Source organism: Sander vitreus, chromosome 20, assembly GCF_031162955.1.
Source record: "Sander vitreus isolate 19-12246 chromosome 20, sanVit1, whole genome shotgun sequence".
NCBI classification, from domain to species: Eukaryota; Metazoa; Chordata; class Actinopteri; order Perciformes; family Percidae; genus Sander; species Sander vitreus.
In genome coordinates this window covers 7,736,691-7,763,151 of record NC_135874.1, presented here as the reverse complement: position 1 = coordinate 7,763,151, position 26,461 = coordinate 7,736,691, and the positions used below count along the sequence as shown (strand labels likewise).

General features: G+C 40.7%; 3 protein-coding genes across 4 annotated transcripts; all 3 read right to left on the bottom strand.

Annotated features, from left to right (window-relative positions):
- Positions 1 to 331: 331 nt before the first annotated feature.
- slc18b1 (solute carrier family 18 member B1) lies at positions 332 to 8,748 on the bottom strand. Of its 2 annotated transcripts, XM_078278213.1 has the most exons (14): positions 8,541 to 8,748; positions 8,242 to 8,384; positions 5,895 to 5,990; positions 5,732 to 5,805; positions 4,720 to 4,867; positions 4,347 to 4,503; positions 4,100 to 4,236; positions 3,895 to 3,996; positions 3,637 to 3,728; positions 2,412 to 2,507; positions 2,241 to 2,315; positions 1,996 to 2,089; positions 1,177 to 1,226; positions 332 to 1,021 (listed from the first exon to the last, which is right to left on the bottom strand). In XM_078278213.1, the coding sequence occupies exons 1-14, from the start codon at positions 8,569 to 8,571 to the stop codon at positions 967 to 969; spliced, it is 1,350 nt and encodes a 449-aa protein (XP_078134339.1). In that variant the 5' UTR covers positions 8,572 to 8,748; the 3' UTR covers positions 332 to 966. The 2 variants fall into 2 exon arrangements, 1 of the variants encoding a protein (XP_078134339.1); XR_013503681.1 differs by lacking the exons at positions 332 to 1,021; positions 1,177 to 1,226 and having other exon boundaries at positions 2,004 to 2,089; positions 2,170 to 2,315.
- Positions 8,749 to 9,425: 677 nt separating this feature from the next.
- tulp4b (TUB like protein 4b) lies at positions 9,426 to 23,162 on the bottom strand. The gene is made up of 15 exons (XM_078278193.1): positions 22,915 to 23,162; positions 20,497 to 20,766; positions 20,008 to 20,136; positions 19,646 to 19,807; positions 19,198 to 19,378; positions 19,003 to 19,110; positions 18,737 to 18,891; positions 18,216 to 18,440; positions 17,834 to 18,068; positions 16,505 to 16,628; positions 16,151 to 16,295; positions 15,762 to 15,855; positions 15,526 to 15,669; positions 11,681 to 15,069; positions 9,426 to 11,305 (listed from the first exon to the last, which is right to left on the bottom strand). Exons 1-15 carry the CDS (start codon positions 22,930 to 22,932, stop codon positions 11,189 to 11,191), a joined length of 5,496 nt encoding a protein of 1,831 aa, XP_078134319.1. The 5' UTR covers positions 22,933 to 23,162; the 3' UTR covers positions 9,426 to 11,188.
- A 1,349-nt stretch (positions 23,163 to 24,511) lies between these two features.
- On the bottom strand, positions 24,512 to 26,461 carry myct1b (myc target 1b). The gene is made up of 2 exons (XM_078277459.1): positions 26,336 to 26,461; positions 24,512 to 25,416 (listed from the first exon to the last, which is right to left on the bottom strand). Exons 1-2 carry the CDS (start codon positions 26,388 to 26,390, stop codon positions 24,920 to 24,922), a joined length of 552 nt encoding a protein of 183 aa, XP_078133585.1. The 5' UTR covers positions 26,391 to 26,461; the 3' UTR covers positions 24,512 to 24,919.

The window sequence follows — 26,461 nt, the reverse complement described above, 5'->3', positions numbered from 1 at the left end:
AAATAGGATACCAAGTATTCTGCTTGTTGCTATAATTTTAGAGAAATATTTGAGTTACCTATAAATTAATGTGTATTTTCATTTCAAAATTCTAACATCAAGAGGATAGATTTTTTTTTTGCGTGACACTTGGAAATTATATTAGAAAAGACCTAATGTTTCAACAAGTGGACAACTGGGTAACCTTATGACATTCTGTCTGTCAAATAACATATACAGTAAGCAGGCTATGCAGTGCACGATGTCAGCTCAGGTTAACTTAGAACATTATGCCACTTTACTAACTGTACACAGACATGGGGTGGATAGAGTGAGTGAACACACAGGTGGGTGTTTTTCCTTCATATATTTAATGTTTTTATTTAGTGCAAAATAAATCGGTGCAAACATCTTCAAATTGTTCAGTCGGAAAAGAAGGCACAACATACAAAATCACTAACTGGAGTGAAATATGACACAATGCTCCCTATTACAATAAATTATGCTGAATGTTATGAGGCTTACTATGACAGTGCTTATTCCCTTCATGTTACCATGAACGTGGTCAGCAGCTCTTAACTTGTGTAACTTCACCATGAAAGTCGGTTCATGTGATGTAGAAAACTAAGATCATTAATACAGCAGAGCTTTAGAACAAAAGACACATTGAGCTTGTCTGGACTTTCCAGTGGTTGACATAATAATTTACAATGTGAAATAATCTATTTAAATTGTACAATCTTAAAGTTCGTAGCACTTTGTTTTTAGGCTTTTAGGCCAATATTTCCATGATCTAAGTAGAAAGCATCACAGTCCCTGCCACACCAAAAATGTGTAACTTTAAAATATATCAAAAAAAAAAAGCTATTGTTAATAATAACAACAATGGAACCATGTGTATAACTTGGAGGCTGATGCCCAGAGCAGCTGAGACATTTAGATCATGTTTTGTACGGTACGGCATCCTTCCACATGTTGCTGAGGGCTTCATTCAGTCAGGAGAGGAGTGCTTTCATCTGTTTGTAGACTATCTTCTCGAACGCTTCAATTTAAACATAAAAAGGAGTATTACGCCCAGCATGTTCTTGGAAACTGCACACATTAAGTCTAAATAGCCTTCCACGTAGTATGCAGTATACATGAGCATCTTAATATATGACATAAATCTGATTATCTTCATTTGAGGTTAAGGATTACCTTTGATGTTGCGGCGGATGACACAGGTAATACACAGCGAGGAGTAGGGCCTGAGAACAGTGTGGTCATTGAGTTTCATGTGAGTAACTGCCAAAAAAAGGGAATCACACGCTTCTTTCTCTATCCATCCTCGTGATGTGTTTAACCCCTGAATGATTACCGGTCTTGGAATAACATTTTTCTACATCCTCAAATAAATGCCACGCAAGTTAAGCGGCAACTTTCACAGTCTCATCCTGTCTCTGTCACACTGACATTTTACAGGCTTTTCAATCAGTTGTGTGACCATTGTCCCTAGGCTGCATGAGTAACTAATCCTTTATTCTTGATAACATGGTCATAAACTGTAAACTGGGATCTTTCAAAACAAAAGAACACAACAACAATGCTAACAGGGCTGGGCAATATGGCCGGAATCTTCTATCAGGATATATGTCATTCTACGATACACATCACAATATAGCATGTTTTCTGGTAATTCAATAAATAAATAAATAGTCTATATGAAATAACAACATTGTAAAGCTTATTTTTGTATACTCCTGTTTTAAATACTTGCCAAATAAAAAGCACTGAGTGCAAAATTAACATAATGTGCAAGGATAATAACATAAAGCTTTGTCCAAATGACAGAGCCGTAACAGAGTTCAGCTGCTGGTTTTTCAACATTGGGATGAAAACAATAGATACCATAGACTTTTTTTATTTTATAGCATTTTGACAATATCGTCATATCGCCCAGACCTTAATGCTAATATGCCAGCAAGTGAGAGCTTTGTGTCCTTTTCTCACGTGAACACTGCACAAACTGATACTTACACCCAAAAGCGCCAAGCCTCCTTGGACCGCAGCTGCCGACTCAAAGCTCAGATGTTGCGTGATAAGGCCACCCACTATTGGGCCATAAAACATCCTTTAAAAAAAATAAAATAATTACATTTTAAAATCATAATCAAAACAGTTAAAATCAAAGGGCAGGAAATAAGTACCAACCAGTGAGACAATGGATTTCATTTTTTCTAGATTCAGATGGCTACTGAAAAACACATGGCTTTGGGATTTACCCCATGGACCAAACTGCCCCAAACAGTCCAGACACCATTCCAAGAGTGCTTAATCCTTCTTCATATCCTTGTTCCCTACAAAGAAAAGAAAATAATGTTTCACCTTGCATTGTGTATATATATATATATATATATATATATGTATGTAGTAGCACATGTGAAGCCACTCACTTTGCACATGTGATGATCTCAGGGAACGTGGGGATTGCAGTCATGCCCAGAGAAAACCCAATTACACCAAGCATGATGATCAGCAACCACAGATTACTGCACATACACACACACACACACACACACACACACACGAAAAAACAGAAAAACATACAAGTTAGTACCGTTAACCTATGGGAATCGGTTTTGAGGCAGCAACACAATACTTACTGAGTACTGTTAGGGTTTGTTGAGGAAGTACTCAACTATTTTATGTAAGTAAAAGTAGCAATAGCACAGTGGATGCATACTCAATTACAGACTCAAGTCCTTTTTATCCTGTTTGTCTGTTTCTCTCTAACACATTTTGTGACCTTCCCTCAGGGCCAGGCTAGTTGTTTACCCTTGTTTCCAGTCTTTATGCTAAGCTAAGCTAAAATGCTGCTGGCTGTAGCATATTAAATGAACAGATAGTATTAGAGGGAAAGGCTCTCTTCTCACCGGGATATTGCGCAGTGGGAGCTTTCTTCTGTACGATTAAATAATGCCAAAACACAAAATATTATCTGCTGGTCAAAGCGACTAGAGAAAATCAGTGTTTTATTATAAATATTTGTGGTTATAACCATGTTTTACCATTTCGGATTGAATGTAGTTTGTGTGTTTACTCAGACTATACATACTATGCATACAAATCATACATGTACATAATATACTACATGCAAATTCTTTGTTTACTAAAATATAACTGTTATGTTGGCTATCTCTGTGGATATCATCATGGAGGAAACTAGCTTAATTATCCAATTCCTTTGTCTCTGAGTGCTGTTGGTTTATTTGGTCATGGGATTCCTGGGTAGCAGGGGAATGGGGTTGGGAGGAATGGCTAGGTTGTACTACTGTGTGTGTGTGTGTGTGTGTGTGTGTGTGTGTGTGTGTGTGTGTGTGTGTGTGTGTGTGTGTTTGTTTGTTTCTTCTTTATGTTGAAGATGGTTCATCATGTCAGGGGTTAAAGGGTGGGGGTTTGGATGAAGTGGGTTGGCTGGAGGGAAACAAGGGAAATGGGGGGGGTCTGTGGTATTACACTTTGCCTTATGTTACTTTTATGACTTTATGGTGCTTCCCATCCCTTATACAAACACAAAGCACATAATTGATCAACAGAATAAGCATATTTCCAAAAATGTGGGACTTTTCTTTTAAAGTAGAGAGTCTTTCTTACTTTCCACCTTTACCACATGCTCACCTCGGGATGTGAAGGAAAGGTACGGGACCGAGCATTGAGAAGCCAGTGGCTGTGGTGACACCTCCTATCACCATGAACCAACACCTGGTGGACTGATAGAACACCAACACACACACCAACACACACACACACACACACACACACACACACACACACACACACACACACACACACACACACACACACACACAAGGGATTTACTTCATATGACAAACTTACAATTATGAAAGAATAATCCACATTTGCTTTCATACTCACAGGATATTTATCAGTAAAATACCCAATCAGCGGTGATGCCAGACAGTATGGTAACGACAAACCGAGCATTATGAGTCCCACGTAGCCAGATGAGAGAGTAAACTACATCCAAAAAAGATGGGGGGAAAAAAACTCATTCTCACTGCGAAGCTTGATAAACTTTCTTTCCGCAATAAGTTGACTTTATCAAAAGACAGGACATTACCCTCTCCATAGCAAATAGGGACAAAGTGGCATCCAAGAAGCCCAGTCCTGCACTCTGAGTGAATATCACATAGCAGATCAGGACGATTTTCGCTTTGGTGAGAAGTCGAAAGAATGAATCCTTCGAGGGGTCTGAATCTGAGCAGACAGAAGCACAAATTACAGCTCACGGTTCCAATCCCAGAAAGAAATGATTACTTTATTGAAATGACTGAAATATAGCAAATAATACCATTAAAAACCATTACCTATGTTTGGCAAGACATATATGTTGACTGGAACCATAATCAACAGGAAACATCCAAGAAGCATAAAAGGGACTTCATATCCAAAAGACTGGTAGAACCACCCTCCGACCGGTGGCCCCAGAATAAGACCAAGTCCTGTGAAAATCTCCAAACTACCCTAAAGAAAGAGAATTGCAGCACATTGAAATATGTAAGCAGAATCTGAGCATTTCCTCAGCATAACGGCTATTGCTACACATGCCAAGGTAGATATGTATTATTTTCCATGACACTGGGAGAAATGGGAGATACAAAACAACCCTTTTTTGTTTTTCTCGTGATTCTAATGTCTCCAAAACAACATGCCAGTCAGACAAGGGTTGTCTACACTCACCAAAACAGTTGCCACATTGTTTGGGAATATTTTTGCTGTCATGGCAAAAGAGGAGGTCATCGCAGCGGCAAAGCCTAAAGCGTCTATGGACCTCACTACGAAGCACAGAGTTATGAAAATGGGTCCTGCAGGTACCCGATTGAGTAACCTGCGAGAAAGAAAGCAAAAAATAACAAATAATGTGAAACAAAATAGAAACACTGAAACAAAATGGGCTGTAAGTTTGTTATTAAATAGTCCAACTAAAGACATTAAAACTAGTTTTTACACTAAATGAAATCACAAACCCACATTGATCCACATTCAAATAAAGTGGGGAATAACAATACATTCACAAAGACCCATGTATATACTGCCAATACAATACTGTGCTATATGGCAGCTTCTGTCATTTTCTCACCTCGCACTTACAATTTGCCCAATTATGTTTTTTTTACATCTATCTTTAAGGTGAGGCTGGCATTATTCTACATGTTTCTTACTGTCAACAAATCCCATGAAAATGGGCCCACGATGTCTGTGTTCGTCTGTCTCTGAATACTTTCCCACTTTCCAACCCCGTCTGTGGCAGATGTAAATCTGCGTCAAACATGTATTGTTTCACCAAAAAAGGGCCAAATCATTTTATAAAACAGCTGGGCATTGTAGTTAAAGTGTGGAGAAATGTTGGAGAAAGTGATGCATTTGTTGGAACATTTTTAATCTGCAGATTCATACACATCTGGTGCTCTACATTATTTATAGCAGCAGGACGGTGTATGTGAATTTGACTCTAAAAAAACTTCAGTTCATTATATTTTATTGAAGGGACATATATGCCTTATGACATATGCAACAGTGTGGCTCAGTGTTTTAAATAGATTTTAAACAATGGAGCTTTTTAGTACGGAGAAATAACCTGTTTTAAGACTTTACAGACTTCACTGATATGCAGCCAAACACCTCCTAGTTACAAAACTATGCTTAATGTGTTTCTGTGGCTATCATTATTATCGACAGGACCAACACTTACCCAAACAGAATGGTGCAGCCTGATGAAACAAAAAGCCCCATCACAAGCATAAACTTTGCACCAATTTGGACAATCTGATATGACAAACAGAGCATAAATTACTGTAGATCTGGGCAGCACATCACACTTCATATACTGATAAGAAATAGAACCATATACTTACATATTTCCCCATTATCAATGAGCCAATGAAATTGCAGACAGCGTAGCAGCCAAATATGAGACCAATGACAGTTTGACTGGCTCCCTTCTTGACTGCCTGTGTAGAAATATGCATGTAAGGCATTTATTGGTTGATTATTACACACTGTCTTAGTAACAAAAGCAACAAATAAGGACATGTAGTGTAAAGTGAATAACACAAATAGTCAATACATGTAAAATATATTGAGATAACAGATGAAAAATGCAGTTATCAGAAAACTGTGTGCTATGAATTAATGCCTCAAATGGTTGATCAGTACTATCATATTTATTACTCCACTCACTGTGGCCTAACCTTTGCTCAGCAGTTATTACACATGGCCTCAGCTGACGTTACCTGAGACCTATGAGAATGAGTCAATCATTCGTTGGCCTTCAGGGAGGCTTTCCTATGTCTAGCACATGATTGCTCATTCATTCCACCCAGAAGACACGACTACTGAGATGTTGAAGGGAACTGGTGATGGCTGCCTGATGTACGAGCTTTACAATGACATGCACCAATGAGCATTACAAATGAATATGGACTCTGTCTCCTGAAGGTGACTCATGGCCCTGATTTTACACGCTGACATGTCTTCAGTCCTAGAAAAAAACAGCTGTTTGCAGCATCAAAATAATGATAATAATTAATGAAACAATGGAGTTTCACTACCCTCATAGCAGCTATCAGCTGTTGTTTCACATCCTTTAACAGCAGCCCTGCTTTAAGATCTGTCTTTGTAAATATACACAAAAACAATCCATCCTAAAATGGTTTTCCTGCTCTTTCCAGTTTGCCTCAAAAGTACAAATATTACTGCATCTTGAGTAATTTTTCCAGATGCAAATTACCAGGATTTAAAGAATGCACTCTCTCAGTATTTTATATATATGTATATGTAATGATGTGTACTCTTTTATTTAGGGAAAGCATATTAAATGTATTACTGTTGTTTTTCAAGACACATTGCCTTGCTGGTGTACATTGTCTTGACTTTGCAGTGTTCCTGTTTGATTTTGTCTTGCTTTGACTATTTGACGTTACACATCACTTGTGTGATTTGCATTAGCTAACAGCTTCTAGCAACAGAAACAGAAACAGAAACTGCTAATGCAAGTTACAAATCAATGCTGTAAAACGCAGAGTTTCACTTTGTAATATGGCTCCCTTTAGAAGAGGTTGAAAATAGTTTTATGTATTAACCATTAAAGCTAACCTATGTAACTTTGCTGAACAGCAGCTACTGTAATGCTATAAAATCAGTGTGGTTTATTTGGTTTATTTGTCAGGGATGTGCTTTTCTCTTAAATCTTAATGAGCTGGAGTTAGCTTAGAACTAACTTTTACTGTAGTCCCGGCCCTGACGGTAAAAAGACACCTCAAAAATGGAATATAACGACAAAATGGTAAAACGTGGTGTTAAAACATAGTGTTACAGTGTTAGAGTCAGTACTGTGTGTTTGAAAACTGACTCAGTAGTGTCAGTTACAGAGAAATATTTTGTAATAAGTTTATAAGTTTCCATTAGCCACCAGACCAAGTAATGCTGTAGCAGCAAAGTCCCTGAGTTTGTTGAATTAAGTAAGGATGTTTTATTGCTTATTAATTTAACTTTTCATTCAAAAGAGCAATAATGTATTATTTCTTCTTTTTAAAAGCTACATGGTCTTGCTTTTTTTTTAATTTTATTTTTTATAATTTACCAGGTCCATACATTACAGTCAATGATAATTGATAAAGACACAAAAATCCATTTTAGACAAATGATGGTCGTATTGGTGTGACATAGTTATCCATCTTTTCAAAAAAAGTTCCCTGTTGCAGTTTCAAAGCAAAAGTAATCCTTTCCATCTTGAAAATATCGTAGATAATGTCAATCCATTCCTCCACAGTAGGTTTTCCTGGTTTTAACCACCTTCTAGTAATAGCTTTTCTACTAGCAGCACTTGGGATCCGAAATAAGTATTTGACATGAGAAGAAACATTTTCTGATGTTAAGGCACCTAAATATAAAGACTCACATTTAAATTGAATGTCCCTCTGAAAAATGCTTTGCAAAACTTTATAAACCTCCTGCCAAAATGGAATCAAAGATGCACAGGACCAGAATATGTGAAAATGATTTGCTTCGAGGCACCCACACTGTCGCCAGCATGCCGAAGAATTTGTGTAGTGCCTCTTTTGGGCTGGAGTACATGGAATTGCTTTAATAAAAAGCTAGTATTTAAAACTGTATTACCCTCTATTAAAGTGTACCCAACCCCCTACACTATTGTCCCCTTAACATGTCATTTGAACTCTATGTGGGCTTATTTTGTCTTACCTCATTGGGGAAAAAGGGGCCTAATATTGAGTAACAGATCATTGAACTGAAGTTGACAGTTGCCATTGATATTAGGGTGAGAGTCTGCTGTCTGGTCATCCTCGGGGGATGATCTGGTGATTCAGCCGAAGAGCAGTTATTTGCTGTGAAAAAACGGAAATGAGTAAAAGTTAAGGAACAGAAAAAGGGGCAAAATAAGATTTGACATTGCTGACTGGAAAGGGCATATAATTCATGATGGAATTAATCGCATTAATTCAGCTGATGTAAAACAGTTTATCCGTAAGGAAGTCACCAACCTGTTTGCTGAAGCTCAACTTGCGAATCCATTTTCAATCCGTATCCAATTATTCAGGACAGAACTTGAGATAGTGATATGGCATAACGACACACATGAAAACCCCAACAGCATGAACCAGCGCCTGCCTCTGTTCAGCGACTATAAACCACTGTAGAACCAGCCAGCTAAGTACGTTAGTTAAATGGCTAAAGTCAAATGACGCGGAAAACCACTTTCTTTCAAAATAAAAGCCCCTGTAAGCAGCTTCCGGTGGCACAAGCGATTCAGTCTTCCTACCGGTGCCACCAATATTTGTCATAAAAAGTTAGACTTAATCATAGACTGTAAATATTAGGACGTAATCTTAAAATTATCACCATTGACTTCTTTATATCGTTTTAATTAAGTAATGGTTTTTATCATTATTACTGGCACAGGACTTTTTATGTACACAATTATTTCATGTTTTATGCAAAACAATACACAATATATATGTAAATTAAAGAAAATAATATAATCAAATTTGCTAGCCTATAAATATGTATAATGTTGTATTCGTATGGCTAAATTAGTATTTAATTGTATATATTTAAATTAAATGCTAATTTAGTATAATTTAGTAAAGTACATTTTACACAAAACAATTAAAGTACTATGCATATTTTATGTTTTAGAGATATTATCTACAATTTATGCATAATGATTCCTAAATGATGTTATACTATATCATAATGAATCTGCCACCTTTTTTTGCATACAGATTCAGTTGATCCCTTCATAGATGGAAAACAAAGGGACTGAAGCAGGAAGCCTGTGGTGTGGGCTCCTGGGATCAATAACTTTGCATCAGAGTGAAAGAGCCAAACTGTAAATGAAACACACAAAAAAAAAACATTTGGAACAATGTTTTTTTATTACATTTTGGCCAGCCTATAGGTCCATGTAAACCTATGGTCACATCATATTTGTTTCCTTCACAAAATGAGAGAGAGAAAAAAAATCAGGCAACCAACTATTCATTAGGCAGTATTGCTGATAACTGACACACACACTGTCGCTGAAATCTCTGAAGCTGCATTAAATGAAAAGCTCTGAAATGAAAACTGTCTGTAGCCTCCCTCAAAATACTTTCTTCATATACTTTAAAACAACCTTCTTTTACCAAATGGCACATGTCCAGACATTTCTACCTTTGTTTCTTTATACATTAGCACCAAATCTACATTAATCTCACCTCTACTTACAGGTAATCTTAATAATTTTTGAATATGTTGTATCTAATAACCTTTTTTTCTACAAGTGTAACATCAAAAAACTCTCTGTACCATGTTAAAGCAAAGGTGAATTACAAAATTACTGAAATTAGCAACATATAGGCACACTTTTCTAAGCATATAATGATAAGTCATTTACTAAATACACATTGCAAGCAGCTTTGCATTTTCCTTTGCAAGTACAACATCAGTTCTATGTAGGTAGCGTTATTGCACACAAGCTCTATCTATCTATCTATCTATCTAAAGCAGCACTGATTTCCAACGAGGCAAACTACTGATGTAGTAGCATCATAAACACCCAATGAAAACAACAGAGCCAACCAAGTCTGAGATTCTCTGAGAGGCCATTTTGTACAATCTTCCCCACTAACTTACTTTCAGCCGAATGCATTTGACTATTTGGCACATATAAAGTTATTAACTCACAATTGTAGAGGGGAGTTTTGGAAAAGAAAAGGGACATGTACATTTATTTACACATGAAAAAATGAAAAATACATTGTCAGATCATAACGGTTCTGACTGAATGATTTGCAGTATAGTGGCCAAAATAATATGATTTGCTATGTTCATTGCACCACTTCACAGAAGTATTATGAATAAAAAATACACAAACTATGATATAAACTGTGGTCAACTCTTAATGTTGCAGTTGCAGAATCATTATATTCTATTATTCTACATCTGTGAACATAATGTAGAGGACATTTAGCAAACATAAAAATCTAATCATTGCCTCAAACAAATGGGATTGGAATTAAGACTAAATATACAAATAAAAGGTATCGGAAACACGCATTAACAATCAGTTTGATATACATAATAGAACCTTATACATTTTTAAGTACTTGACTTAAATGAATGCCGTGTTTTTATCATATATGGTATGGCTTTGTGAAAATGCATTTGTAATTTTGAGTGCAATCCTTCCTAACAATGTAGGTATTTGCTGTGTATATTTGTATTAACATCAAATACATTTTTTTTTATTAATTTGAAATACATTGAATAAGCAGTCCTTTGGAAGATGGCACCATGGTACCAAACCTTCACAATGCTTTTAAAATCCATTCCAACATGTACTCAGTTAACCCTTTGTTTATCCAGGGAAGGTTGACATTTTTTACATTGAATACTAAGTAAAATTAGCTTGAGTACATTCAACATATGAACTAGAAATGATGAAGTAACTGGTGTAGTCTCCATGACCACCGACCAAGACTGACATTGCCTTCAACAGACTGATTGTAAATTGTCTGCATGTGCAACACCACCTTGTATGTTAAAAAGAACCGCCACAACACTGACATTCCCAGCTTTAGCCCCACACATCGGGGTGCTAGATCATTGTGGTTTCTTTTGAATTGGTCTACAACAGCACAAAACCTTTTCACTTCAGCCTCTGAGTCACGTTGGCCAAGGCAACAGCAAATGCCTGCACTGCTGAGAAAGGATACTGGAAATCCAAGATATAGCCATTCCCATCAATTCGCCCAAACTGCATCACCTAAGAAAAGAGACAGAAAGAAAAAAAGACATTTTTTTATTAATTCATCTATGGCTGCAACTGATTATTGGCATTATTGATTAAACTGCCGATGATTTTCTTGTTTTTTTTTTAATAGAAAAAAGCAGATTCAGAGCCCAAGGTGAGATATTTAAATGCTTGTTTTGTCCAACCAACAGTCAAAATTTCAAAGATATTCTACTTTCAAACAAGAAAAAGAAAAGCAGCAGGTCTTCCCATTTGAAAAACTGAAACCAATGAATAGTTTAATATATATTTTTGCTTAAAAAGTGAGCATTAGAACAGTTGCAGCTATGTTTTCTGTCAATCAACTAAAAGAGAAATTGACTAATCATTTCAGCTCTCTCATATTACCTGTCTACCGTCCAGCTCAATTTGAAAATTCTTTGCAGACTCCTGTGTGACTCGTCCTCCAAAATCAAGCTGGTAGACCTGGGTGGCTTCATTCCACAATGGCTGTTTATTGGCCATAACATAAACAAACCCTTGGCTTCCCAAACTACGGTCCTCTCTTTCATTTGCCTTGCGGCACTTTATCTCCTCCAGCTCACTCGCCATACGCAGGCTTCGCTTGTTCTTCCAGCTCTTCTTACTACTCTGGTTCTGGTTCATGAGCTCATCGCCGCTAATAAACAGCTCCGGCTCGCTCTCTGAGCTATCCTGGAACTCATTTGTGGTCCTGCTCATTTTCTTGGTTTTATTGAGTTGCTCTCTCTGCCCCTTGGGCTTCTTCTTCTCTCTGCTGCCGAGCCTTGGGCTGGAAATGAGAGTGTTGAAGTCAGAGAGTGCACGCCCTTCCTTTCTAGATTTGCCCTCGGAGACAGTGGGCATGTTGGCTTCCTCGGCCCTGCTGTCCAGTCTTTTGCGGCTCTTCTTGTTGAAGCGCTCGGACTCCTGCGGCACAGGGCTTTCATTCAGGGATGATGGCTCCAGAAAGTTGTTGGCAGACTCCGCTACATCTTCTGTGGCACTTTTGGATGGTGGTAGCTCAGTAGGTGGAGGAGGAGGGGGGAGAGGCGGTGGTGGGGGCGGCCCAGTAGGAGGGGGCGGGGAGAGAATGGGCTTCTCTAAGATCTGATGAGTTTTGGTAGGGAGGGGAGGTGCTGGAGGGTCCTGCATGGGAGGCGGGCAGGGGTAAGGGTTCCAGGGGTGAAGGCTGACGGGGTGCAGCTGAAGTCCAGCACATGAACTGGCGCCTGGATACATCGGAGGGAGAGGGCAGCAGGCCAAGTTAGCAAGACTTGGAGCATAGCCTGGTGGCAAGACCAAGTTGGATTCCTGCTGAGCAAAAGGGACCGAACCAATCGCTTCATTTGGAGAGCACTGAGGTGAAGGGTTCTGCAAGGTCTGAAGTGGATTACCGCTGTGGCCCACGCTCGGAGGAAAAGGCGAGAGAGATATCTGGTAACCTGACGGGAAAGTCAGAGTGCTCGTGGTCTGACTGGTTGGAGGTTTAGTCGTGAGGACAAACGGCAGCCGAGTCATGTCCAAGTGCTGAGCTTGACTGATGATGAGTGAAGGCGGTTTGTGAGGTCCTGGTGGAGGGCCTAGCATTGTTTGTTCCGGAGTGAGCCAGAACTCCTCGGTGGTGGAGGTGTCCCACTGGTAAGGCGGAGGGCGTTTAACTGTCAAACTGACATCGCCGAGAGTCAGCTGACGCACAGATTTCTCGAGGTGACACTGCTGATTTAAAGTCTCATCTTCCGTGAAGGCAGAGTTAACGTACACTGTTCTGTCCCTGCTGTTGTCGACAGCACTCAGCAGACTGTAAGACGACTGGGAGGACATGGGCGAGGTACTTTTGGAGTGCACGATAATGGTACTGTGATGTGCTCCTTTCCCTGGTGGGAAGTCCTGCCTCACCACCGTGCCACCTGCAATGCCACTACTTGTGGTCCCGCCGCCACTAACGCTGACACTGGTGCTGCTGCTGTTACTGCTGCACTGTGTGCATGTGTACAATGCAGTGGGCACCCTCTGCTGGTAGGTAAGTGCTAGTGCACTGTTCATTTTAGCCTTGGTGGGCAGGGTTCTTGAGCTCTCCATCATCTGTGGCACTTTAAGTCCCACGTCCCTGCGGTCACGACGTAGCGTGGCATGAATCAGACTGCTATCAATTCTCTGGGGAGGAGGAAGTGTAGCAGTTACTTGATTGGCTGGATCAGGGTAAGGAGGAGGGTCTCCGCTAGGTATCGAGTAGCGAGGGACAGAGAGACGACTCAGTGTTGCTGAGCTGTAGGGAAGCTGAATTTTTTTATTCTCAGAGGAAGTGACTTTGAGCGTGGCCGAGCCGTGAACAGCGTACGCATTTTGGTTGCGAACGAGGCGCCTGCGGGGCCGACAAACCTCCTCCACGTTGCCACTGCTGTCAAAGGTCGTGATCCTTTCATACCCCAGAGGAGTCGGGTACTGTAAAGTGACAGGGTGAAGCAAAAACTCATCCTTCTTCAGGCAGAGCTCCGGCGACAGGACGCTCGGGCTGTCACAGTTTGTGACGAGAGTTTGAGGCGTGGCGACGGCTGTAGCGGTCGCCGCGGACACCACGGTGCCCGGGTATGGAGGAGGAGGATTCACCTTCCTCATGTGAATCTCCACAGATCCATCCATGTCACTGAAGGGGGGTAAAGTCCGCGGCAGACTCGGCTTAAGGGTGTGTCCGTGCTCCCCCCTGGCGAACCCCGGCTCCGTGGTCGGAGGAGGAGGCAGGAGATGAATCTGGTGTAGCGAAATAGTTGGATAGCCGGACGGAGGAGGCGGTAGCGTCATCTGCATCTTCAGCTGCTGCTGCATCTGCTGGTGCTGCCTCTGCATCTGTTGGTGCTGCTGCTGGATCTGTTGGTGCTGCTGCTGGAGCTGCTGCTGCTGCTGCCTCATCTCCTGGATCTGCTGGCGGATCTGCTGCTGCTGCTGCTGCATCTGCTGCTGCTGCTGCTGCATCTGCTCGTGCTGCAGCTGCATCTGCTGCTGCTGCTGCTGGATCTGCTGTTGGTGGTGCAGCTGTTGGTGCGTGGGGTTCTGTTGGATTTGTTGTTGCTGCTGGACCTGGTGCTGCTGATGTTGCTGCTGCTGCTGCTGATGGAGCGTCTGCAGTTGCTGGAGCTGTTGCTGTTGCAGCTGGAGCTGTTGATGTTGCTGCTGGAGCTGCTGCTGCTGTAATTGCTGCTGCTGCTGCTGTAATTGCTGCTGCTGCTGCTGCTGCTGCTGTTGCTGTTGTGATTGGGACTGATGATGGTGTTGTTGTTGTTGTTGTTGTTGCTGCTGCTGCTGCTGCTGTTGATGGTGATGCATTTTCTGTGGCTGTGTCTGCATTTGTTGGGACTGTTTGGACGGCAGTTGACGAGGCTGCTGTGAATGAGAGCGCGGCGGGTGAGGCTGCGGTGGGAGATGGTGAGGTGGAGGTGGGGGAGGAAGAGTGCCAGGGAGAAGAGGACCCATCTCCAGCCCATTGAAGATGGCTTGACCAGGGTTCGGGTATGTAGTTGGCATGGGATACGGTGTTGGAACCGCGTCCTGCCCGTGATCAGTAACAGGGACAGAAGCTGCTGCTGCCGCAGCTGCAGCTGCTGCCGTGGCTGTAGGGTTGGTCAGGACATCAAGCTGAATGTTCTGATTGGCCAGAAGAGACTGAACCAGGCCGATACTCTGAGTTGGAGACATTGCCTGAGCCGGGCTGTGGATGGGAGCAATGGGAATGTTGACTGTACAGGGAGGATTCTCTCCTGCCACTCCAGATGGACCCATCACTTTATAGAAAACACAAAGGAGGACTGTGTAAGTGACTTATAGCACATGTAAAAAATAAAAGTCAGGTGCATTGGAAGTAGGGCTGCACGATATGAGGAAAATATGCGATAAAGTTGACGAGATAGCGATATTACTTGCGATAAACAAACTTATATATTAAAGTCTACTCAGTTCTGCATTTCTGCTGCTTTAAGTATTCTGCTAAAATACAACAAATTGCATGTTGAATTGAATATAAAAGGCACCGCTAACAAAAACAAATCTACTGATGTTTTTTTCCATCACAACACAAAAATCAGTGTCTTTTGCGATATGTCGCAGCCTTTCGCGGTGTGTTTATTGCTTGATATCGCGATGATGATAAAAAAAATATCATATCATATATTGTGCAGCCCTAATTGAAAATAAACACATTCACACTCATTTCGTATGTGGTGCTCAATATTCATTCACACCTGGTAAGTCATCCTCATCCTCACTGAACACATTGTGGTTGAACACAGGCAGGCTCATGAAGTCATGAGAAATCTTGCGCACTTCTGGAAGGTAGATTGTCATCTGTCTCGGTTGTAGATGTAGCAGACTTGTCTTATAGATGACTGAAACATAGAAGAAAGTCATGGTGATTGTTAAATTCATCTGAATGGTCAATGGGATGTGTACAGTATGTGTGGCTTTAAGTGACATTTACCTGCACCAAGATTGGCAGGAAGAAAAGAAGCAAGTCCAACAATTTTGAATTTTGTCCCCCAAATGTTGGATGTGACTTGAGCCAGGTAGTTGTGCTTTGAAGCAGAAGAAATGGAAGACATCAAAAAACGGATTATGGCAGATATATCAGGTAGTAAGAGAGAGAACATGGTACTAACATTTAAACATTAACGAAATATTAAAAGAAGGAACATTTTAGGTGAGAGAATAATTTGAACACATGTTGCTTTTCTTCCAGATTCACCATTTACCGGAAAGCCTTTTGTGACATTACAGGTAATTATTAGCACTTCTACATTATGATTTCATTGTAAACATTTGACTAATTCGGGTACTACAGCATCATTAGCGGATGATGCCGATTCATACCTCTGTGATCCCATCCATAGAAAACTCTCGACGTGTCAGACTGGGAGAGCGAACTGGAGGCTTCTTTGTTGGTAACCGTGGCGACCGTTGGCCTTCCTGATTGGTGCGTGAAAGTTTGGGAGATTTTCTAGATTCCATGTTCATCCTTTGAAACAAAGAGGTACAGTTTTCAACCGTCCTTTCATCCTTTCTTTGACAATATGACATTTTCCATTCATGTTACAGTAATAAACTCTACTAGCAACAATAGTGAAACAAATGCTATTAAAACATCTGCAAGTGCTCTGTGGTTCAGGCCTGTGTAATGTGTAAAAAGGTATTTATATAATTTTGGACTTGTAGAGTGTGGGTGACCTGTTTCCTCGGGAAAACTTTGGTGACTTCTTCCCGACCCACTCATCACTCAACTCAATGTCACTGGAGTCAGAGCAGTTACAGCTGTCAGTGTATGAGATCATGGGATTCACACACACCTCCTCTGGAAGAATAAAAACACAAACCGAAGAGGTGAGTTTGATCTGAGTCCTCATACATACTAACATTAAAACTACCCCTGCGTTAGAACATTAATAACAGTAAGTAACTGTTTGGTGGGACCACAGGCTAAATGCAACCCTAGTGCAGCCAGGTCACAGTACAGGCTATTCCTGTATCAAGCCTCAGACCATGTAACAGCAGAGAAGAGCAGTCATCACCACAGTCTGTATTTGTTCTTACTCAAGGTGAATGATGGGTACACCGCATAAGGCGCAGATTTAATTTCAAGTAGACAAGGAACAAGATTTCTGACCTTTGGGCACCATTAGTGTCTCGCATTTACTGGTTTTCTTATTTTCTCAAGTACTTTTGCTTCATTCATCAGTATTTCAAAAGCTCATAATCCATTTCACCTCTTTTAAAGAACATTTGGGAAATATGCTTAATCGCTTTCTTGCCAAGATCGATACCTTCGATCGATCTTCAGATCTACCTTCTCATCTAGCTCTCGGCAAGAGAGCAAATAAGCATTTTTTTTCAAAACGTCAAATTATTTCAGTCAGTTTACCCAAAACAATATTTTCTCACCCACTCCTATTGCTATCTAGTCACGCAGGTAGTTTTAACTTTAGGAGCTGTTGTCTTGAGATACAAGCCTCTGAAACTTCTGCATGCAAGATACTAAGTGAAAGAATGGTTAATGTAAATGGACTGCATTTAAATAGCGCTGTTCTAGTCTTAGCAACCACACATTCATACACTGGTGGCAGAGGCTACCATTCAAGGGGCCACCAGATCATCCGATAAACATTCACGCACATTCACACACCATGGCACATCAGGAGTAATTCAGTAAGGACACTTTTGACATGTAGACTGCAGTGGATAGAACCACCGACCTTCCGATTGGTGGACAACCGCTCTACCTCCTGAGCCACGGAAGCCCAGCCGGAAAGAGGCAACCTCGACCAGAGGGGGAGGATCAAGCCAAGGTATACAGAGAGAGAACAGCTTCTCATCGGTTTGCATAATACTAACTAAGCAATTGTCTTGTGTAACAATACTGTAAGATAATTTATTCTTGTTTCTCATTGTCAGAGTGGGATAACCCACAGACCTCACTGTTGACACTTTTCACTGGAACTACTTTCTACTGAAGAAATAGTCCCAATGAAAAGTATAGGACCCTGTAAGGTCTAAGCTTACCTGCTTTGCTGTCCATTTTTGGATCCATAATGACAAACTCAGGCCGGAGTTTACTAATGCGCCTTCCTTTGAGAATGGGCACCAGTCCTCCTAAATATTCTAAGTAGAGAGTGTAGCAGGGTCCGCCTGTCTCAGGGCTGTCCTCTGCTCGCTTCATGGTGCAGTGGAGCCTCTCATTCCCAGCTGTGGGATAGCTGACAAAGTCACGGATGTTGTTGGGGTCAGGGATTGGGGGCTAGAACAAAGAGAGGAAAGGGCTGTAGGATTTCTGGACACTCAAATGAAAACATTTCCCAGTCAGCAGTTTTGCACTATCAATAAAGTTGGTAAGAAGCTGTCTAATACTGTCACTGCACAGCAGTTAATCAGGGGATCAATGCACCTTGATTGTGGGTATAAAAGCAGTGGTGACATAAGAGCAGAGCAGCGAGGGCATGTTCAGTTTCCCCACATCTTTCTCCTCGCGCAGGGCGCTGGCGATGCCCTGCTGGCATAAAAGTTGGAGGCTGGCCACCCTGTGCTCCACACGCACCACATACAGCGCTGGTCCACATGCAAGGAACAAACGAGAGTCTCTGTGACCCCAACAGATGGTGGTGATGGGTCTCTGAAAAACAATTTCCACAATAAAAGAATTCCTACATTAATCTGTTTATTAAACATTTATTGCACATATTCATGACATCTCTTATGTTACTGATTTGTCTATTGTTATTTCTTTCCAACCCTGTCTGTTTTTCTTTTGCTCTTCAGACCCTCAAAATAACAATGTATATAACACTGTACATACCTCATATATATATATATATATATATTCAGCACTAATTTTGCACCCAACTGTAGCATATGTACTTGGCTTGCCTAGACATCTACTATATATCCCTCAATTGAAAAAGTACTAACCTGTGCCGGTGTTTCCAAAGTATAGATGTGCTCCCCTTGGACATTATAGAACTTAACAAGGGCGTTTCTCATAATAGAGTCGACAGGAAGCCCATGTCTCTCCATGCCGGCCACAGCAAGGAGGTCTCCCTGAGAGCACCACTGGGCCTCAACATCTGTGGGGTGAAGGAGCACAAAAACCTTATGTGTTATGGGACATATGATCAACAAAATGTATGAGCATGCTTGTAAATGTCACAGTGAAACGTGGATATTTTCTTTTATACCTTTCAGCCCTGAGCGAATCACGGCAGGAGAGAGGTCGTCATAGTTGTTCATTAAACTGATATCTCCTGATAGAAAGGTGACTGTCAGCAATGGCTTGACTCTTCGCACTTGGAAGAACAAAGCAAAGGAAGTATGTTAGCTTTCCACAGCCAACACAAAGTAACAAGCTGTCATATGAGTGGGGGGGGTTGTACCAAAAGGCAGAATATTGTCATCAGAGTCCGTGTCGCTCTCTGTGCTGTCCTCGACCAGGAAATCGGGGCAGTTCCACGACATGCTCACGATCCCATCAGACTCGTGTAACAGAACATGGGCAAGCATTCGTCCGTGACAGTCCATCACTATCACCTGGCCATCTGCTGTACCAAACAAGACCTGAGGGGGCATTGTACATTAAACATTAATAGATGGACATGATAAAAATGCTGTGGAGCATCAAATACTTGGCCGAAAAGTGCTGCAACATAAGCCCATTATATAAGTCGTTTCATCTTGTGTTTGAGGCATTCCAAGCAAGGGAAAATGACCTCACCCCGCATGTAATTTTTCTTATTAAAGATAACTTTTTTATGTTTTACGAATGAAAATAGGTTAAATAATACAAAAAAGCCATTCATATAAGTTCAACCAGGCAATGTGTACCTGTTGATCATCAGGTGTCCAGATGCCACAGGTGATTTGACTCTCCAGGTTAATCTCAGAGGACCAGTGTCTTTGTCCGCTGACCGAGCCGACTAACACGAAGCCATCGCGGTACGCGATGAGGGCTTGAGTGCCATCATGCGACCAAGTGAAGTCACTCACCTGGAGGGAAGAAATATTCCCCTTCAAGATATTTGTGTATGTATACAGGACACTGTCATCAAAATACCATAAGTCTGAGTCCTTTCTGAGGTAGTTTTTTCTGTCTTCAAGTGCATTACAGATGTCCTATATAAAGTTTTAGTATATGTACCAGGATAGTACGTCATATGTGAATGTGAAAGCAGAAAAAAAGTGTCTACCTGGGCTCCTCGGTCGTTCACTAACTCTACCGACCATCTTCCTTCATACTGGATCCACACAAAAATACCTCCTTCCATATCGCAGGTGGCCAGCTTCTGAAAGGGTTCATTCCAACGCACCAAGACAACCTGCAAAAGCCCAAAAACACTGTTACTTTTTTTCTGCAAATGCAGGTGGCTTTCTGCACAGAGGAACATTCATAATTCATGATATAGAGTGCGGGCACAATGTTAAAAAAGCTTTTTAGGCTGAATGTGATCTCAAAGTGCACTGCAGTTGAAAGAAAAGTCAGGATACAGAGCAATTTCCCCATCGAGATCATTAAAGCTTTATCTCATTTTGTCCTATTGTCAAGGACAGTAAACATTGATGTTTGGATCAGAATGGAAGATTCTGTAATGGTGGGTTAGATATAAATACATGTCAGTTTTGTTCAAAAGGGTTTAAAAAAAAAAAAAAAGACAGTGAAGACAGTGATTATACCACACCTCGCTGTTGTGTCCTCGCAGGTTAAAATTGATTCTCTGAGGTGTGCTTCTGTCCCTCCTGCAGTGACTCGATGTAAACGTCACCCCAACAACCCCTCTTCCGTTCCCCGTGGCGAGCCAGCCCTCCTCATAGTACCGCCTCCGGCACACTGGCTTGTCCTTTTCACTCTTGGGGACCCTGCCTTTCCACGAGAGGCAGAGGATGTTGGAGTCGCTGCAAAGGATGGGACCATGTTCCACAGCAGCCAACATCCCTACTGAGTGACCAGGCTGGTAGGTAAAATAGAGGAAGAGGCAAGTTAAAATAGCAATATAAAGCTTTTAACCTTATTTATTAAAATAGCATAAAATAGCAATATAAAGCTTTTAACCTTTTTTATTAAACAAGATTAAATTCACGTTATTAGTATGTGTCAGCCTGTGACCCAAAATTCACTTAAAACTGGCTTCTGATAATGTTCACGACATTTTGGGATGCACACTGTTGGTTGACAGGAGGCTGTCACTGTCCCGCCTCTCCAGCCACATTGCCTAATCCCCAGGCCCCTTCGTTGCCAGCCTCCATCCATCCACCAGAATCCCCCAGACTAGGGCTGGGTACCGAATTCAATACTTTTTAGGCACTGACCGAATTGCCTCCTTAGTATAGAGTATCGAAAAAAGCCTCTTCATTCAATACCAAATTTCAATACCTAAGGAGTAAATCTCATCAGTGCCAGTGAGCCAATAAGCATGCAGCATGCTTCTACCAAGATCTCATAATGTTTGTTATTGGCTGTCTAACGTTTTACGTCGTAGAGGCATGCAGGAAAAACTCTATATTACGCACAGAGACTGGGCTCACGTAGTAGGAGCTGAACAATAAATAAAGGATTTGTGCCTTAATGTTGTAATTTCTTTTTGTTAAAATGGATTTTTATAAAATTGGTATCGCTTCAACAATAAACCACTGAAATCATCCTGCTACCTCAACTGCTTTTGGGTCCTTTCCCTGCCACTCTCCCTCGCCCTCATAACTAGCTGAGTTGTGAGTACCTCATTAGCAACAACAAGAATGGAGAAAAGCTTTACGATAAGGAGTACAGTAAAATGAACCATCAAATGGAAGTTAATTCTTGACCTTGGAAACAGTTTTACTTCTTTGGACGTGGTGACTCCATCTGCTGAGGAAGACTGATAGGATCAAAAGCCACAACTACTAAATGGGCCATGTGGGTAGATTATTCTGTCAATTACCGTCTCCAAGCTCAAGAATGAACTTTCAATCTAATTTTTTTTCACCTAATATGGATGAGAAGGCCTTAACGTGCTCAGAAAAATGGAAATTGCAACATGTACAATTCCATGTCAACTGGGCAAACTGTGATATGATCGAAAAGTCCAGAAAAGCCACTAAATGGACCTTGTGGTGAGCTTTTTCTGATTACCAAGACAAGAGCAGGAGGGTGGTTCTAACGTGCAAATAATGCCCTATATGTGAAAGGTTGCATCCACCAATAACTTATCATGTATAGGCAATACCTACAGTACATATAATCAGATACTTATGGGCACCACCTTACTGAGCTAGTTCTAATGTGACTGAAACAGGAGGCTATTGTGCTCTGTTTGAGATAATACACCATGCACTCTGTTTGAGATATCATTTGAGTGAACAGAGCTTGCAACAGTGAATCACTAAATGTGCCCTTATACGAGTCAAATCACCATGGCTGCTGCTCAAAGTGTTCTAGCTGTTTTTCTATTATTCACTGTCTGTAGAGCAGCTCCAGATTTGTCTCTAGATGACATGATCAGTACTTTCTGTCCTTTATTTGTACAGATTCACCAACTAAAAGCATCATATAAATGTACTGTATTGTGAAAATTCTGTTTTAAGGCAGATTTTGTTCTCATTATCAAAACATTTGCTGTTGAAATACTGTTTCACTCAATACTGTCTTTGTACATTTAGGTTAGTTGAAGCTCAGACTAAATGCATTCATTTCCATCCTTGTCCAATCTACTGACACTGGACTGAAAATGTCCTAAAGGGCTTAACGTACAGCTCTGCCATTTTATTTCTTGTTAAACTCGTCTTATTACAATGTCTGAGAGTTTTGCATCTCTATCTTCTAGTTTCCATTTCATTAAAGCTACATTATACACCGAGCACAATAGTCAAACCCAAGACTCCATGTTTTTGGCTGCACAATTCCAGAAAATAGTCTGACTTACTTGGTATCTTAGGAAACTTTAGGATCTCCTCTACAATATAAAATCAAGTCATGTGAATCTTAATAATGTTTGGCTGCACAGGATGTCTTTATACTGACCGGTCCATTTGCAAGTAGATTGCATAATATGTAATAATATCTTGTTAAATTGCAGGGAAATGACTGTAAGATAAGTTTCTGATATGAAAGCAATTCAACATACCTCATAGTTCCTGGACATGTTGAGTTAAATTCCCTCCGTTGACGGTGTCCATATTTCCATTCAAGTGATGCACTGAAGGGGAATGGCTGCTCTGCTATTGGTGCTTAGAATAAAATCTTTGGAGAAGTAAAATGCATCATTCAGACAGATGTTGTCCAGCTCTACATTCATTTACATCAAACTGCTCTGCACTTCAGGCTTCTCTGATGTCAGTGGCCCACCCCATGTCTTGATGTGGCTCTTGAGAGTTGTGTAATCCTGTTTCAATGAAAGATAAAAAAAAAAGACTAAATAAAAACACCGTTATTCAACAAGTGAGGTAATTTAAGATAGAAGTAGAGAGGTGGCTCTTGCTTAAAATAGCCGCGTTGTCATCCGGTGCATCAACCTTGAAATTCACAGTTTTTCCTGTCTCTATGCAACAGCAACACTGCATTGAAGATCAGGCCACTTGCAGTCTCCATGGGTACTGATACCATTCGCTCTTGCTATTTTACGTCAAACACCGGAGCAGCCAGACAAGGATGTGAACTCCTATATTCTAATTTCTACATGGAAAATACTATTAACGTATTTTAATGCACATAATAAGAATACAATAGCAACATTTCAATTAAACAACGGTTAAAAACAATAATTTGCCTCTTGTTTTGAAAAAATGTAGATTCACAGCATCCAGTAAAAGTCGACGTAAAAGACCCACCGTTTCCTCTCTAAAGGTCTCCCACTACATTAGCCTACACATTACATTACACATAGGCTACAATTGAATGTCTCATTCAAAGGCGTCTTGAAACCTATCTGGCCGCATGCAGCAGTCTGCATGAGCCACAATGCTGATGAGACCGTTTAGCTGCAGTAGAAAATAAAGTAGTGCTTTCATCAAAGAGGCTATATGGACACACATTATGCAGCTGTACATACCTAGCACCGCTGTAAAACGACGTTAATCCAGAGGAAGTCGGCGCACAGTGCGGTGGTGTTGCCAGGCACTATTCCGCTGGCGCACTTTGGGGTTGTGGCTTTAAAACGGGTTGCCATGAGACAGGTAGGACGGAAAATAGACACCGAACTTCAAATCCAGTTACAACGAAATCACCAACACACCTAATAAGCCTGTTAAGAATCACTGAAGGTAAGTATGTAAAGTGTTTAAAAAATGTGAATACATTTTTATATGGAACCTGGTCCAAAGGCTACTATAATGAATAGGCCTACTACATTTATTAAATCACCTTAAAAGGGGGTTTCTTTCATAATGGCAACCTCACAAGGCGCACCCCATCTTTGTAAGTGGCATTCTTGACACAAGACCTTGATGTGATGAATGTGCAAATAACTGAATGTCCTACCTTCCTGCCACAGTGTTAAGTAATATTAATTAAATAGCTGATAACGCTCCTTCAGTTATATAAGTAGCCTATTATAACACTAGATTCACTCATTTAAATAAACAAACTGATTTATATATTGTTTCATTTATGCACAAAAAGCACAAGCACTGAAATCAAATAATCATTTATCTTTATTGTGATTAGATAATACAACTATCTATAGCACATAGTGTTTCCCTCATCTTCATGTGTGTGTGTGTGTGTGTGTGTGTGTGTGTGTGTGTGTGTGTGTGTGTGTGTGTGTGTGTGTGTGTGTGTGTGTGTGTGTGTGTCAAATGTACCCTCAGACTCTCTTCACATGGGTCATGAGATGTTCTGCAGTGATTAGGTACAAACAACTATAATAGAACTGCAATGATTAGTCATATCATTGATTAATCATTTGAGTCATTTTCAAGCAAAACAACTGCTTGTTACAGCTTCTCCAGTGTTAGGACTGGCTGCTTGTTTCTCTTTTTATATCATTGTTCAATTAAATATTTTAGAGAAATCAACTAACCGATTAATCGAGAAATTAACATGCAAAAATGGTCTGATAAGGAGCAGAGCACAATCAGAAAGTCCTGTGTAATCCCAGAATGTTCTCCTTTTTCAGTTTATCTTGGACAGATTCAAGTGCAAGTCTCCTCAAAGGCATGGATGACACTGTCGTATGCAGGAGGGGGACTCTGTGAGGGTAGGAAGCCTTTAAGCCCATTGTTGCCCAACCAGAATGAATGTCTCTTGTTTGGCACGAGGGATGCTGAATCCGATGAGTTTGATGCTGGTGTGTCCTCAGGCATGATGACCAGAGTGTCCTCTCCCATCTCCAGACCAGCCCTGCTTCTCTTGGGCACTGGGCGGAATGTTGAGGTCTCTATGCCGGGCTTACTCCCCAGAGGGCCCACTGGCTCCAGAGAGGGCTGTCTGTATACGCTCAGAAAAGTGCTTCTGTAAAGGCCCAGCTGGTTGCTCATGGGTGTATGTGAAGTGCCGGATCTCTTTTTGGAGCGCCTGGTGATCTTGGCGGTGGCCTGGCGCCTGGATGCCCAGGTCAACAGAACGTACACCAGAGCACCCAGCAGCAGGCCCACAAGCACGGATAAACAGAAGGCTAAAATCATATCGCCTGGAAAGGAAAAGAAATCAATGCAGTGTCGGAAAAAGGGGAAATTCTGGAGGAAATGTTTAGTTGATTGTGAGGCAGGATGCATTGTGTTGTTCTAAAAATTGGGAAGATTATTTTCCCAGATGGCTGTTTCATTTGCATTTCAAGTTAAAAATATTTCTTTTTTTAGCATAGACATGGAGCAGTTGCATCAGCTGAATAAAGTACATCTCATATGTGCCAGATTTGTTTCAGGAAATGTTCTTTTTTTATTGATTTGCTATTGTTGGACTGCTATACTGGGCACAACTGTTATATAAAATCTTACATCATACCTGCGTGCGGGTTCACTGTCTATGTAGTATCATTGTGTTAAAGCACAAACTGAAAAAATAACTCTGACTTCTCACAAAAAGTTGTTCAAGGCAAGTTTATATGCACCTTTCCACAAAGAGGCAATTCAAAGTGCTTTATGTAAGACATGAACAGGCATTAACATAAGACATAAAATATATAAATAGGATTGTAATGGTTCTAAATTAAATAGAAGATTAAAAAACAGCTAAATGGAATAAAACTGAAAGAATTAAAAGGAAGTAAAGGTTACAGTGCAAAGACATAATTATAAATAGCCCCAAATTTAACTTCATAAAAGGCAGTGGCAAGGTTTTAAGCTTTGATTTAAAAAAAACAGAGTTGTTTTCTGGAAATCTGTTACAAATATGTGGTGCATAGGCTACTAACGGTTTTGACTCTGTGTTTATAGTCCAGAAAGCCAGTTTGGGAGATGACACTGATTTTTATGTAAAAATATAACTTATTCTTGTATCAATTGAAGAACTATCACATCTGCATTTTACAATACAATATGCTACTCTTACATAGCAGCTTTGGAAAAAAAAAAAGTCCCTTGATCTTAACAAGAAACAAATACACTCACCAAGATTAAATGACTTTAGTATCTCCAAAAGGGGATGTGTTTCATTATGTGCCATAATGCCACCATAAGCTGGTGTTAGATTCCACACTGACTCCGAGCAGACTGACGAACACCAAGCTTTTTCCA

Coding starts and splice junctions, on each gene's coding strand:
- myct1b (XM_078277459.1), bottom strand. CDS start 26,390: ATGGCACATAATGAAACACATCCCCTTTTGGAGATACTAAAGTCATTT. Junction 25,417..26,335: donor ACTAAAGTCATTTAATCTTG/GTGAGTGTATTT, acceptor TTTCCTTTCCAG/GCGATATGATTTTAGCCTTC.
- slc18b1 (XM_078278213.1), bottom strand. CDS start 8,571: ATGGATTCGCAAGTTGAGCTTCAGCAAACAG. Junction 5,806..5,894: donor CATTGATAATGGGGAAATAT/GTAAGTATATGG, acceptor TTGTCATATCAG/ATTGTCCAAATTGGTGCAAA. Junction 2,508..3,636: donor CCTTTCCTTCACATCCCGAG/GTGAGCATGTGG, acceptor GTGTATGTGCAG/TAATCTGTGGTTGCTGATCA.
- tulp4b (XM_078278193.1), bottom strand. Junction 18,069..18,215: donor CTTTTATACCCACAATCAAG/GTGCATTGATCC, acceptor TCTTTGTTCTAG/CCCCCAATCCCTGACCCCAA. Junction 16,629..17,833: donor AAAAATGGACAGCAAAGCAG/GTAAGCTTAGAC, acceptor TTATTCTTCCAG/AGGAGGTGTGTGTGAATCCC.